Source organism: Amblyomma mixtum, chromosome 6, assembly GCF_055824585.1.
Source record: "Amblyomma mixtum isolate Tamu chromosome 6, ASM5582458v1, whole genome shotgun sequence".
Classification (NCBI taxonomy): domain Eukaryota; kingdom Metazoa; phylum Arthropoda; class Arachnida; order Ixodida; family Ixodidae; genus Amblyomma; species Amblyomma mixtum.
In genome coordinates, this window is record NC_143017.1 from 134,222,714 (window position 1) to 134,236,828 (window position 14,115).

General features: G+C 46.7%; 1 protein-coding gene across 2 annotated transcripts in view; it reads left to right on the forward strand.

The window, feature by feature from the left end:
- The window catches only part of LOC149340447 (uncharacterized), a 43,413-nt gene that overhangs the window by 26,191 nt on the left and 3,107 nt on the right, over positions 1 to 14,115 (forward strand). Inside the window, exons 2-5 of one of the 2 annotated variants that reach the window (XM_089549220.1) lie at positions 5,614 to 5,770; positions 10,722 to 10,877; positions 12,249 to 12,482; positions 13,491 to 13,649. In XM_089549220.1, coding sequence (XP_089405346.1) covers positions 5,762 to 5,770; positions 10,722 to 10,877; positions 12,249 to 12,482; positions 13,491 to 13,649 — 558 coding nt within the window. In that variant the 5' untranslated portion in view covers positions 5,614 to 5,761. The remainder of the gene's footprint in view (positions 1 to 5,613; positions 5,771 to 10,721; positions 10,878 to 12,248; positions 12,483 to 13,490; positions 13,650 to 14,115) is intronic. The other variant, XM_089549221.1, reaches the window with a different exon arrangement.

The following is a 14,115-nucleotide window of genomic DNA, read 5'->3' on the forward strand; positions in this document are numbered from 1 at the left end:
AACCCGGTGGAAACTGCTATGCCCGTGGCGCACGGTGAGGTGTTCGGCCAGCATGGTTCGGTATTACGGGATACGGGCAGCACCGGTATTGTTGTGCGTGAGTCTCTTGTACCGCCAGCGGCACTAACAGGGAAAAAGGCTACATTATTCTTGGCCAATGGGACCCGTGTAGAAGTTCCGGAAGCGGAGGTGGTGATTTCTTCTCCATACTTCTCGGGTAAGGCCATCGCGCGCTGCTTGTCTACACCCTTATACGACATTATAATAGACAATGTCCCCGGCGCTAAACCTCCATTCCCGGTTGACCCGCCAGTTCTCACTGATCAGGCAGTTTCCCTTGCCATGACGGGTGCGGTCGATGTTCCTTCCCTTATGGTGACAGCAAAGGTTTCAGAGAGTAGTAAAAGCCCCACTCTGAACACACTCCACTTGTCACGGCCGGAGTTTCGCCTCAAACAGGAAGAAGACCCGACCTTAGAGGTGTGTCGGAGGAAGTTGGGGCAAATATTTCATGGCAAGGGACAGACCGCCCACTCCTTTGATACAGATGACGGGGTTCTTTTCCGGTCGTACCAAGTGTGTCCCGGCCAAGTCGTTGAGCAAGCGGTGGTACCGAAGGGCTTACGCACGCAAGTTCTTAAGTTGGCACATAAGAGTGCATTATCCGGCCATCATGGAATACGGCAAACAATAGCTAGGGTGCTCAGTGAGTTTTACTGGCCCGGTGTACAGGCTGACATTAAGAGTTATGTCAGATCGTGTGATATGTGTCAGCAAACTGTGTTGAAGGCAAGGGAGAACAGAGTGAATAACATCGTAGGACGGGAACATGTAAAATCATGGTGGAAACCGAGGTCGGTTTGGAGAAAACGGTTTCACAAAGGAAAACGGAAGTACTAGCCGAAAAAGTTCTCGCGACGGTGAAGTGGTTTGATGTGAACAATGGAATACGGAAGAATGTAGCCCACACCTGTTGTTGGAATTGTTTTTGTTTGTTCATGTTTGTTTCTGAGTGTCGGCTATCTACTTTTTATGCCTTCCGTGTTTCTTCGCCCTCTGTGGACGCTTTACGTTGACTTTCCATGTGCTCTCTGTGCTGTGTGTGCGAAGGTCTGAGAACGCTTCGAACATTGACGACCGTCGTATTGTGTGTGGTGTGTAGTGTGCGCGCTGTGGTGCGGTGTTCTGTGTTGCGATCGTCGAACGCGTCTGGTGTCGCTCTCCTGAAGTTGAGTTCTTTCCCTTGGAAAAAACTTCCGAAGAGGGGGCCTTCTGTAAGGAGATAGCGCCACCCAGCGGCGTTCGTGAGGAGAAGAAGACAAAGCACGAGGAGCGCGTGCGGAGGGGAACGCGGGGCAGGTCGAAGAGGATTACGTGGCAGAGAAGAGAAGAGCGCGGTGGGCGACGGACGTGGACGAGTTCTGCTGGCTCCCCGAGTTCCGGGCTTGGGCCTTAGCCGCAGACGTCCGGGCCACCAGACCTGGACATCCATCGTCGAGAGCCTCAACCACCAGGCCCAGGCGCCAATCTTCTCCGACCACCCGTCAGCTGCTCCACACAGGCCGCCTCTGGCGCCTACGTGACCTTTTCCGGGATACCAGACCTGGGAACCGTGCCGGGAGCCCACAGACGCCGACGCTGCGGTAGCGTCGCATCAACATCGGAACGCCAAGAGACTCCTTGACTGCCCGACACCCAGCCAGTCCTCTCCGCTCGTTGCTCGAATAAGACAAGTAGTGTGAACTTTCCTCTTTGACTCTTTTTCCTGCATTTATCATAAGCACTTTGTTCTGTTCCCCCGTGTGTTTTTCCCGTGTATTGTTGCGTTGTTCTCTTGTTCCTTTCCTTTCTTCTCGCTCATATTGTAATTGGTTTCCTTTCCGTTAAAAGCCGCCTCGTTTATTGTTTGTACTTTTGTGTTTATTTAAAATAAGACCTGCAATCATCTCACAGAGTCCTCACAGCGATTCAGCGTAACGGCGCAAGAAGGCGTTTGGAATACCATCAGGGCCGCACGATGATTTAGGATTCAGATTTAGGAGCATAGAAAAGATGCCCTCATAGGATATAAATTCTGGGCTTACACTGCTCGTGCCGTTAAAACAAGAGGGTCGGGGGCGGGAATCTGAAAAAACTGACTGAAAGAAAAGATTAAATTCTGTGGTTATCTGCGGCTTGTCGCGAAGTTTTTTTTTGCCGGTCTTGATGTGATCGATGGATTTGCGTGTATCAGAGGTAAGGTGGCGCCAGAATTTGGCAGGATCGCTCTTGATGAACTGCGGTAATGTGGAAGAACAATAAAACTGCTTACTAGAGCGAAGTTTTTCTGCAAGTAAAGGTCTTAAGTTTAGAAGCGCAGGGTTGTTCTTCGTGTGCTTTCTGAGCCTTTTTACTCTGCGTAATAAATGAATTATTTCGCGGCTGATCCATGGGTTTTTACGACGCACATTCTTAGTTTTGCTCGGAATGAAGTGTTGAATACAGAAATGGCGAGCAGATTTGAATTTATTCCATAGATTATTGACATCATTTCCCGTGAATTTTTCTAAGGCCATTTCGAGGTAATCAAGAACTGACTCATCGTTTGCCCTACTAAAATCTTTAACTGTGCTCCTGTTTCGAGTAGACGAGATATTAGATGCGTGTATTCTGTATGTGAAAACTACAAGCTTATGATCTGATATTCTGTCTTCAACTGCAACACTAACATCATCGAGAGATCTGGTATGAAAGATAAGGTCTAAAACAGATGATGTTCCCTGCACTCTGGTTGGAATATTACCCGCTTGGGTAAGGTCACAAGCCAGCATGATATCTGAGAGGATACTTTCATGGAGAGAATTTGATGATATGTCGGGCCAAACAATGTCAGGTAGGTTGAAGTCTCCGGCTATTATTATGCAACTTTTACTTTTGCAATATTTAATAAGGTGGTCATGCATTTTGTTCAGGAAGTCTATGGACGCAGAGGGCGGACGGTATACTGCAGATAATATAAATGAGTGTCCATTGTAGTTTATTCGTAGGCAAAGACTTTCATGGTCAACGACTTGTTCTAGTAGAGACGCTTGAACACCGGAACTTAGAATGACGGCAACGCCGCCACCACGGGAAGGCCTGTCTCGCCTATAAATACTATAAGAATTTGGAACCAAATCCTGGTCACTTATCTCTTCGTGAAGCCACGTTTCAGTCGCTACAGTCACATGGGGATCGTGAAATAACAGTATACTTTCAAGTTCAGCAGTCTTGTTAACGATACTTCTTGCGTTAATGTTAAGCAGTCTCAGGTACTGTGGTGCAGACCTTGGGGCATTGTCATGCGCTCACCGGTGAAAAAGATGTGGACGAAATTTTTACTCGCGCATTTTTAGCATCGTCCCACACAAACGTATCATTGTCGATTCGCAATGTATCATTTGTCAAAAAAACATGCTTCCCGTTGTCCTTATCGCCCTTAGCGCTTTGGCACAGCAATCTCCGCCTTCTAAGTGTACAGCGAGAATAGTCATTTTCAATAAAAATGTCGGTGTTCTTTAGCTTTTTTGCATTCATGAGTACAGCCTGTTTTTCATTGTAATCCTGAAGATACAAAATCACAGGTCGATTTGCGCCTTTTTGACCAAGTCTGTGAATTCGGCCAACAGATTTGCACTTCACATCAAGCATTTTGTCAAATACGTCACTGATTACTTTACTCTTAAGCTGAGATACCGATTCATTTTCCGGTTCCGGTAGGCCATAAGCCACCAGATTGGACCGGCGACTGCGGTCTTCAAGGTCAACAATTTTTTCAGATTGTTCCTTTACATAACACTGAATTTCGCGTAAAGAACCATCTAGACCATCAATTTTGGATGTTGCGCAGCTCATGGACTGCACAAGCTGATCTATCTGTGAAACTTGAACATTGAGGGCATTTATAGTTGCATCATAAACAGACAGCTGCAATTTCAATTCGCCAATACCCTTGAGGATTTCTGTCTGTGTTTCAACAATACTTCTAAGCATATCACCAGTGTTTGGTCCAGGATTTGATTCAACGTCTCCACAAAGCAACATTTTGCAGACAAGGAAGCAGTCATGCAAAATACATAAAACGGCGTGTGGGCTTGGCAAAATAACAAGGTATCTGTTACTATTTTAACGGAATAGGCATAACTAACCTGAACAACAAAAGGGACAGGTCTGGTCATCATCAGGGTTGATTTCGCTTCGCCAAGCCCACTGAAGTCCGGATGCCGGGGAACAGACTTTATAGCTTGCGCCGAGGATGACGTCACTGATCGGAGCGACTCGCTGAAATTGGCGGGAAGATAGCAATGAAACTGGTAGAATGATCCGGGCATGCAGGAAGATAGCTGCGGTGAAGGTGCTGAATCAAGGAGAAGCGGCGGCGGTGCCCAACCAGCAGGGCCAGTAAGGATACCGCCGAGCACAAGCACCTGAACAACAAAAGGGACAGGTCTGGTCATCATCAGGGTTGATTTCGCTTCGCCAAGCCCACTCAATGACTAGTTAGTCATGACTTCTGATAGCATGACTAGTTGGCTCTCACTTCAGATGTAACGGACGGATGGACAGTGTCATGGCCGCGAGTATGAGTCATTAAAGGCCTTCGCCTTAATAAGACGCCGATACAGCAGCCTTTTCTGCTTCGTCCACATCTACATGCGGTGTCAAATGCCACGGTACGCACGTCACCGATGAATGAGCATTCACGTCTGCGACGACACAATCACTCGCACGGTTCTATTCCGGGCGATTGCCAATGCGACCATCAGAGCTGCGCCGTCGCTTTGTCTTCAAGTCTTTCCCTTCGCTCTCATAGCTAACTTGCATGAAATTGCAAGGACACGCTTCTGTGACAGTTGCAATGGTGTTCAGTCAGCTAAGGCTACTAGCAAGTTGCGCCTTTTAAACAGCACAAACTGCATCGGGGAGGTTCTCCAAGAGTCAGTAGCGCCTAAGTCGCATCCAGTAGTGGCTCCGACTGCCTTGTGAACATTTTGTTCATCACAGAGAATCGGAACTCTGCACACTCATAGAGTCCTCACAGCTGAGAAACATGGCATGCATTTCTTAAAGATATACCTGCATTAGACCGGAAGTTAATCCTCCCATGGAATCCCGTGTATTAGAAGTTGCGGCGTCTCATTAAACTTTGAAAAATAGAACCGATCAACTACATCACGTAATGTATGACACTTGGTTCTACCCTACGATGCACTGAAAGCACATACGCACCTCAGTTTCAATAGCGTGTGTTTGTGCTGAAACGCCATCTAAGGGATACTGTTTAGATAATGAGGAAATTCAGCCACGACACGGGTTAAAATTTTTTAACAACCTCAGCTTAAATCCCAATCTTTCTTGCATTACACTGCGATATTTACCTCTCTTTCGCAAATGGATGGAACATCAAGCTTGGTGTGCACTTGGAGCGAGAGAGTCGACACGTTTGTTACCTTGGAGGTGTTACTGGAATCACAGCAGGATGTCATGGAGAACAGCAGGATTATGCTTGGCAATGGAAACGCTGCGGGTTACAGAATGACGTTGCAGGTGCATGGTTGTAGTATTCACATCAGTGCCCTTGTTCGCTTCGTACAGGAACCTGCCCATCGCGAAGCAGTCCAGCTACAGAGAAGTCGGCACCTTGGCGCACCTCTTTACACGTATTCGGAAGAAAGGTGCCCCAAAGAGCGGCGATGCCGAGTTGGCTAGAACAAACCAGAAGCGACTGGTTAGCATCGCCCAGATGCGGCAGGTATGTACGATGATTTGGTCAGTGACCAGCATTGAAGATATATCAAAACTTTTTAGAATTACACATGTTTGTAAGAATATATGCTCAATAGCAGATAATTAGGCCTTCTGGCCCTGCTTCAGAGAAGTTATGTGTTTACAATGCGCACAAAGTAAGATGAAACAAATACTAAGCTGTCTTCCGGTCCTGCCAGCGTTGCCAGCGTCGAGCGCAAACTCCTCCTACGCAGGGTCGAGTGCCTACCAGGCGCCGGCGTGGGGAGGTCACATTGTCCGTGCCTGATTGCTTTTAGAGCGATACATCTACTCAATGCAAAACTCTGGTTTCAGTCCGTGTGTTCGTATGACCTTCAAATGCCCTTCGGACTAAGGCCATTGCGATGGTGTCTCCAAATTAGACACGGGTCGCTTCCGAAATGTTGCCGATCCCATTCCACAACTTTGGGCCACTCCATTCCGAAATTTGACCTTCATCGATCTGGAACAAAATCGACTTCCAGGCTAATTTGAATTTGCTTGATACAATGATAGTATCAAAATTTTACCCGAGCCACTCCAAAATTTGGCCAATCCCACACCCCAATTTTGACCTCTATCGATTTGGACCAAAATCGATCTCCGGGCTAATTATAATGGGCATGATACAATGGTAGACTCCAAATTTCACACAGGCTACTCCTAAATTTGGTCCACCCACCCCTCGAAATTTGGTCTGCTTCGATTTGAAGCAAACCACGTCCAGCCTACTTTGACCTCAGTCACTCCGATGGTTTGACCTTCCTTTGGCCTTTGAGAGATTTTGACATTTAAACGGAATCCAAAACATGTCGTTTAACAATATTCGCGTGATAAATCAGCAAGAACAACTATCGCCCGTGCATTTGGTGTAAAATGGTTAAACCGCTGCTAGTTTTTCTCCCGCATGTTTCGAATGACTTTCGATACATCCACCTCCTGTATAGGGTTACGGAACCATAATGTGTCATCAGAAAGCTTCAGGACAGGGCAGAAATTCTAGTATGACGGACAGTTGAGCTAGTTGGTACATAATTCTGTGCCATATAAGCGCAATGAGCACGTTTGATGCTTTCTGGCATGGATTTCTAAATGCTGTTTAGAAGGCGATCATTTTGATCTCGCCCCCTTCGTTAAGTCTACTCAGGCGTCTGTAACAGACCGGATTACAGTGGTGCTACCAAATATTTCCACGAGCATCCGACCCTTTTCTCAAAACTCTCGACGAATACCACCCAAAGTTATTGTTTCTGCATTGTCGTGGTAATTTAATGGCAAGACTTTCAATTCCTATCAGCACTGCGCCAGGTTCGGTTGTTGAGTTGGACCACGCGGACACATCTTCGACACCGGCAGGAGGTGTCAGAGCTTCACCGCGCATACAGCGTGCATGCGTTGTTGGGAGGTTCGAGAAACAAGTCATTGCAATCAACTGTTCTTCGCAGTCAGGTGTCGTTGATCTTGCTGCGAGCACTGAGCGCACATGGGCTCGCCATACTGCCGCAACATCGAAGATGCCACCCCTCTCGTAAAGCGCCAGTCCATATCTCTATATCTCTACCTCTTCAGCTACAGAAATATCCGATAATCGAAAACATCAAGCGGAATTCTCAGCCGCTATCTTAAAGGGGCCCAGAAACACAATCTTAGTTAACCGTTTTGCCTGTTGATTGCATACAGTGAGTTATAATGGTGCTATTAGCGTCGGTAATACCGCGTACATTCCGTTTTTTAATATTTTAATGTCCTCCCAAAAACAACTTCATGGTCGCCACACAGTGGCGGGTTTTTAGCAGCGGATATGACATCACCTGGCGCGAGCTTGATGACCGGACAAGCAGTAAATATCCTGCAAATTGTGTGAATAAATAGAGACACATTTTGTAACCTGTCTGCGTTTTATATTAGATCAACAAGAACAATTTGTTTGTCTTAGATAAAAGCCCTGCAAAGCAAGTAAAATAAAAATACACCACCAGGGGCGCTCTGGCATAGAAACAACGCTGCCAGTCTCACAGAGAGCAGGCAACCATGGAGTACAAACTTCCGCGACGTGCTCTGGCTGGCTGTTTTGATTGGTTGCGCCAGGTGCCCTCATTGGGAGAGCGAAATAGGAGTGGGAAGCCCCGCCAAAATCGAGTTGAGGGCAGCGTTTTGTTTGCTTGTATTTTGAAATTTCTTCACTGAATAACTCCGGTTCCTGTGCATCGATTCCTGTAATTCTTTTTAAGTCAGCATCTGTGTGACATAAAGAACCCACCTGAAGTATAGCCGGTATTCGCCCAGGCAGTGTTTCGCAGCCCCTTTAAGCCACTGTGGTGGCGATAAGGCGGGCAACATGGACGGCGAGCAAGCGCCAACACAGGGAACTGCAGCCAGCAGAGCCCCCGCTATTTTCAGAACCGGCCGCAAGAGGGATTTCAGTGGCGCTCCTACAAGCGAAGTTATTTATTTATTCGACATACCCCTAAAGGACCTCTTTCGAGGGTATTACATGGGGGGGGGGGGGGGGGGTAAGTAAAAAGTTACATGCATAAGGAACATAACAAATAAAAAACATAAAATAAAAATTAAAGAATAGAAATAACGAATAAAAGAACAACGAACAGGCTAGGTATAACATGGAAAATAATCCAGCACAACAGAGTAAATAAAGAAGCAGGCAATAGAAAACAACATAATACAACTATAGGTTTAAAGAAGACAATAAGGCATAACGGAAATAAAAAATATTACAGTGTACGTGCGGGGCGCGAAAAGAACAGAAGTAAACGCAAAAGTACAGCAAATGAGAAAAAAAAAACATTTCAAAAGCCAGCATCGCTGCGGATGAGTTAAGAAATGAGGAGGCGTTCGATTCAATGGCTATGTGCGCAGGTAAATTGTTCCACTCTATGGTAGTGCGTGGTATGAATGACTTCGCAAATGCAGATGAACGACACGCGATGCGTTTGACTTTGTGCGCATGGTCAAGCCGCGGAAAGAAGGCTGATGGTGATTAGAAATAATCTGGGTGAAGCAGTGGATGGTGACATAGTTTATGGAAAAGTGCTAGTCGTGATAGTTTACGGCGGTAAGACAGGTCTTCTAATTCGGCGCAATTTTTTAAGGCAGTGACACTGGTAATATGAGAGTGGTCTCAAAAAATACAATTCAGGGGGCACTTTGGCTCTCTAAAGTGCTGCAAGGCGAAAGCGTTTCTGGTGGTTTTTTTTAATTTTTATTTTTCACATTTTATTTTTCTCTTTCTCTTGCTTTTCTTATTTCTATTTCCTTTCTTTTATTTATGAAGCCCATGCATTCACTAGATTCGCCTTTATTCATGCCCAAACCATGACCTTTCGTGGCGGAGTGGTAGCGTCTCCACTTCAAATGCCAAAGCCCCTAGTTCGATTTCCAGCCTCGACACAGTTTCTCTTCAAGTAGTGACGCCGAAACGCGGACACATTTGCTAACATTCCTTGGTCACGACAGCATAAGACAATAAAGGCTTTCGCCTTAAAACGCGCAGCATGGTTCTGCAAGGACTCAATGTTAGCTAAGAGATAGGCTTGGTCAGGATCCCAGATGCCTGATGCATATTCAATCTTCGAACGACTGAGTGTGGTGAACGCAAGTTTCTTCAGATGCGGTGGAGCCAGTCTTAGGTTATGTTTTAGTAGGCCGAGTGAGCGGTTGGCGGATGCTAAATTTAGATTAATATGATTAAGCCATGTTAAGTCTTATTGCAGGTGAACTCCGAGGTATTTGTAAGTAGTTGCAAGCTCGACAGAATCGTTATTTAGAAAAAAAGTTGTGGGAACGCGAGAACTGCGAGTGAAAGACATAAGCTTAGTTTTGGAAGTATTAAGTGGCATAAGCCAAGATGTGCACCATGCGGTTACTGCATTCAGGTCAGTTTGCAAACCTTGTTGGTCAGTGATAGAAACAATATTACGGTATATTACGCCGTCATCGGTGAAGAGCGTAACTCGAGAAGACGCAGATTTAGGTAAATCATTAATATATATTAAAAAGAGAACTGGACCAAGAACGCTTCCCTGTGGTACCCCAGAAATGACTTTGGAATAAGTGTAGTTGTAGTTGTTAATTGAGGTAAACTGAAGTCTAGCGTTGGGGAAGTCCGCAATCCAAGTAATGCGTAAACGACATAAGATTACTTCGACAAAAAAGCTCTTTATGGCGTCATGAGTTCCATTCGTCTAAAATGGGCTTTACAGAATGCAGCAGCACGGAAGCGCTTGAAAGAATGCAGCGTCCACGACACCGCTTAAAATGTCGTCGTCTCAATAACACTGAGCACCATTGTAACTAACCTGGAAGCACATGATGGTTGAGCGTTGGGCAACGAAGACGGTGTCGTGGCCCGAAGGGGCGTCGAAGTGCCCGCGCTTATTTGGAGGCGGGAAAGGGCCAGCCGATGCTGTTCCCAGTTGCCAACTGAAAGCGATCGGTTTGACCAAACTTGGCGGGAGCGGTGGCTGCAGCAGGCGACAGGCCACCGAGGACAGCGATCAGCAAAACCTGGAAGTACATGACGGTTGAGAGTTGTGCAACGAAGACGGTGTCGTGACCACACGACGTTAAAGAAAAATTCATCCTGGTCCGTTTCAAATCGGAACCCGGATTCGAACCGGACCAGGATGAATTTTTCAACTACGAAATTTCTGTAGAAATGGTATAACTTTCCTTAGCTTTTGGCTGCCTTTAAAGTGGGTAATTACTGCCTTATTACAAATACACTCCACCTTGGGGGATTGTCCTAAAACAATCGGACCAACTCATTAATATCGTAGCATACCTCAGAATACCGCGTAATATTGTACAATATCTTAGTACAGGCGAATAACACATTCGCTGCCTGATAAACTTAGTGGCCTCGAAGCCAATTTCGATGACGCCCATGCTTTTTTCTCTTTCGTCTCATGTACTTCCAGATGGCGCAGGATGTACATGACACCATCGTGACCACCGCTGTCGGCGAACCTGCTGACCTAGAAGCAGTGACCACAGCGAACAAGATGGCTGTGCTGCTCGGCAACGCACTCTTCGCTCTCGCTGTCAAGGAGGTGACTGACATGAGAGACATGAGGGTGAGTAACTCCAAGTGCACTCAAACATATGGCGCCAGGTAGGGAGCCTACATAGTTGAGTTACCGTACCAAGTACCTAGCGTGACGTAGCGTAGACTTACAAGCGTGAAGCGACGCCCAGCGCCTCCACTGACACCCAAGTTAAGCGGTCAAACCCTACTTCCAAAATCGCAAAGGAATCACGAAGACGTTCTCGTTAGAGGTGGATTCACAGGACGGACCATCGGCCCGCGGACCACCGCGGACCAGGCGTCACGTGACGTCGCACTTCTGCTAATGAAATGGCCGCCTGACGTGCGCTACCTGCAGAGGCCAAGGTCGGGAGAGCGGTTGATAATCTTATTAGGTATGCGCGCGGCTTTTTACCGTCATGGGCCATAAGCGGACCTCACCGAGCGGAAGCGGGACGTCACGTGACGCCTGGTCCGCGAGCGAAGGGTGCGTCGTGAGAATCCTCTTCATGCAGCGTTGCACTGATGTACGCGAAATTTGTGGCATCAAAACCAAAAAGTGCGCTGCTAGAATTTGAATTGCGGTTTAGGCATAAAATACTTTCTTTTTCTTTTTGCAAATAGCTGACAATATCGCAATTTTCAATACCACTCAACCTTCATTTTTTTTGCAACTCACAGTTCGAAGCCACACGAGAAGTCGTTAACTACATATTCGAGAAACCCTTAACTCGATTACTCGAGAAACCATTAATCGTGAAACTGTACATACGAGAAATCTTAAACTCAGTTACGTGAGTTCCGCAAGTGGTAAAAAATAAATATTTTTTAAGATGACAATTTTGCCTTTCTTTAGACACTGTATTTTACGATAATCTAACATCTGCTTTCTGTTGAGCTACGGACTTACTTGTTTCCAGAAGTTTATGGGATGTCTTAATCAAAATTATGTTCCGCCTAGCCACTAGGTTTGCTAGTCGATGCAACACGTTCGACTTAAATACATTTCGTAGCTGCCAAATACAACTCCCTATTTTAGAAATGGCACCGGGGATATTTATTCGTTCCCGAGGAAAAGCTTCAAGTCACGGATCTTTTAGTGACACGAACCCCACCGACATAGCCTAGAAATGCTTTCGTATTAAAATGTCCCCCCCCCCCCCCTTACCCCGGCTGAGCAGCCGCTGCCGAATTCAGAATGGGTCGCATGATCCATTCCATACACGCCCTCTGCCCCACCTGCCGCCTCTCACTCTCTTCGTCTTCCCTCTCTCTTCTCTGGGGGATTTTCCTCTCTCCACTTTGTCACTTCCTGAGCGTGGTTTGAGACGGACGGACGGACAGATTTTTCCGACGTAAGGGTTCTAATGCTACCGCATTAAAAAAAAAGTTTATCATTGTCTTTCTCCTCCTCACGCAGATTCTGAAGCTGCTCCTACTCAGCGTGGAGCGATTCTCGTCCTCGTGCTTCGACCAGGAAGATGAGTGTTCCCTTCAGTGGGGATCACCTCGTGAGCAGTGGTGCCATCACCAGGCACAAAACGCAGAGCCCTTGGCTCAAGCTTTCGAGTGCTCCCTCCTCCTCGCGGGAGGAGCAGCCGAAGAGGGCGCTGCGGCCAGGAGGTGCGGCACAGACCTGGCTCTCGCCATGCGGGTACGTCAGCATCATTCGTTCACTCTGGCTACGCCGCAACCGAACATCCGTCGCTGTAAGTGTACCAAATAACTCGACCACATGAATGGAGGGGCAAATTTCATACAACCTCCGCGTCCCACCCGTCCCTTATCGATAAAATTTGTGCACACTGAAAAAATAAAAAAGCTATATGTTCACTTTGACTAATTCCCGACACCAGTCAGAGCTGCCAGGGTGTCCTGGGCGGTAATCACACACTAAAGCTTAGACATATTGAGCATTATATGCACAAATTATGCGAGGTGATGGCATCGAACAACTCTACCGGGCACACACACTGGCTCAGAATGCAAGAAAAGCACAGATTGGAATGGGTCACATAAGCGCGACGGGCACTGTGCGTGCACAGGTAAATGTTTCAGGTAAAATACAGGTAAAAAACAGGTAAAAGACAAGCGAACTACGCAAATTTTGCAGAACTGGCTTAGTAAACGGCACGAATTTGCTACTGCTAGGATGAAAGCTTCCTTATAACCACAAGGCCTGCACGTGAGAGTCATCGTCACGCAGTCGAGTACGATCCCCTGCACCAGTGAACGAAGCGCAATCGATATGTCGCAGATAAGCTATACCCGGAGCCTGGGAGTATAGTAGCACTTACTCATGCCTGCTAAATAAGAAATATTCTGTATATACAGCATATAGCCTTGCTGCGGTTCATACACATCGGGACTCTATGGTGTAGACTTCCGTTGATACCAACATGATGCGCGATATTTTTTACTTTTCTGCTGCTGCTGCTGCTGTACCAGCCTGACTGAAATATAAAGCGAATTTTCCGGACTGAACTGGTCTCCAAAATTTAAAAAAATGCAGTTTATGCAAAGCCTTGAAACCTATAAAAAAAAAAAACCTGAAAACGGCATTATGAGCTATAAGCTCGAGATGCTCCTTTTCATCAAATTTGACAGAGTTGAGCATGATACTTATAATTATAGCTATGCAATTGCTTTTCTACTATTGCAGGCGCTCAAAGAGCTAAACCTGTGCTTTAGCAATGGAAATGACGACGCTGCTCTCGACTCCCGATCACTTCCAGCAATCATCACTCAACAAAGACTTAGCGAAGCTGCGGCAGCCGGACTCCAGTGTGAAAGCGAACGTGGTGCAGTTCAAGCAGCAGTGGTATGACGGATTGCTTACGTGACTGTTCGAAAGAAGTGCCGCGTTTGTGACCACAAAGCTAGAGAGAGAGAACAAAATGAAGGCAGGAAGAAAAGTACGCGAGGCAAAAACGTGGCTCACAATCGAAGGCTTTCGGACATGCAAGCCGCCATTAGGAAACATAGCAGGGGGCACTGTGAGCCGACCAGCGTTGGGTTCAGTGTTCAGCAATTTTGTTCTGAATGCCGGTCGTATAGCCGTCTACTCGGGATTCTCTGAAAAGGTTGAGACAAGTGGCAAATGGCACGAATGGTCCGCGGTTTATCACCACAGGCGTTGCGGTTGCTGCCACCACCCATTACGATCCAGAAAGAACGAGGCACCGCAAAAGCCGCCCTTAGAATTCAATTGCTTCGAGTCGGGAGAGTCCATGAGGAAGTCGACGAGTTCAAGTATATATGCTGCAGTAGAGTGGGAGTGAAATCAG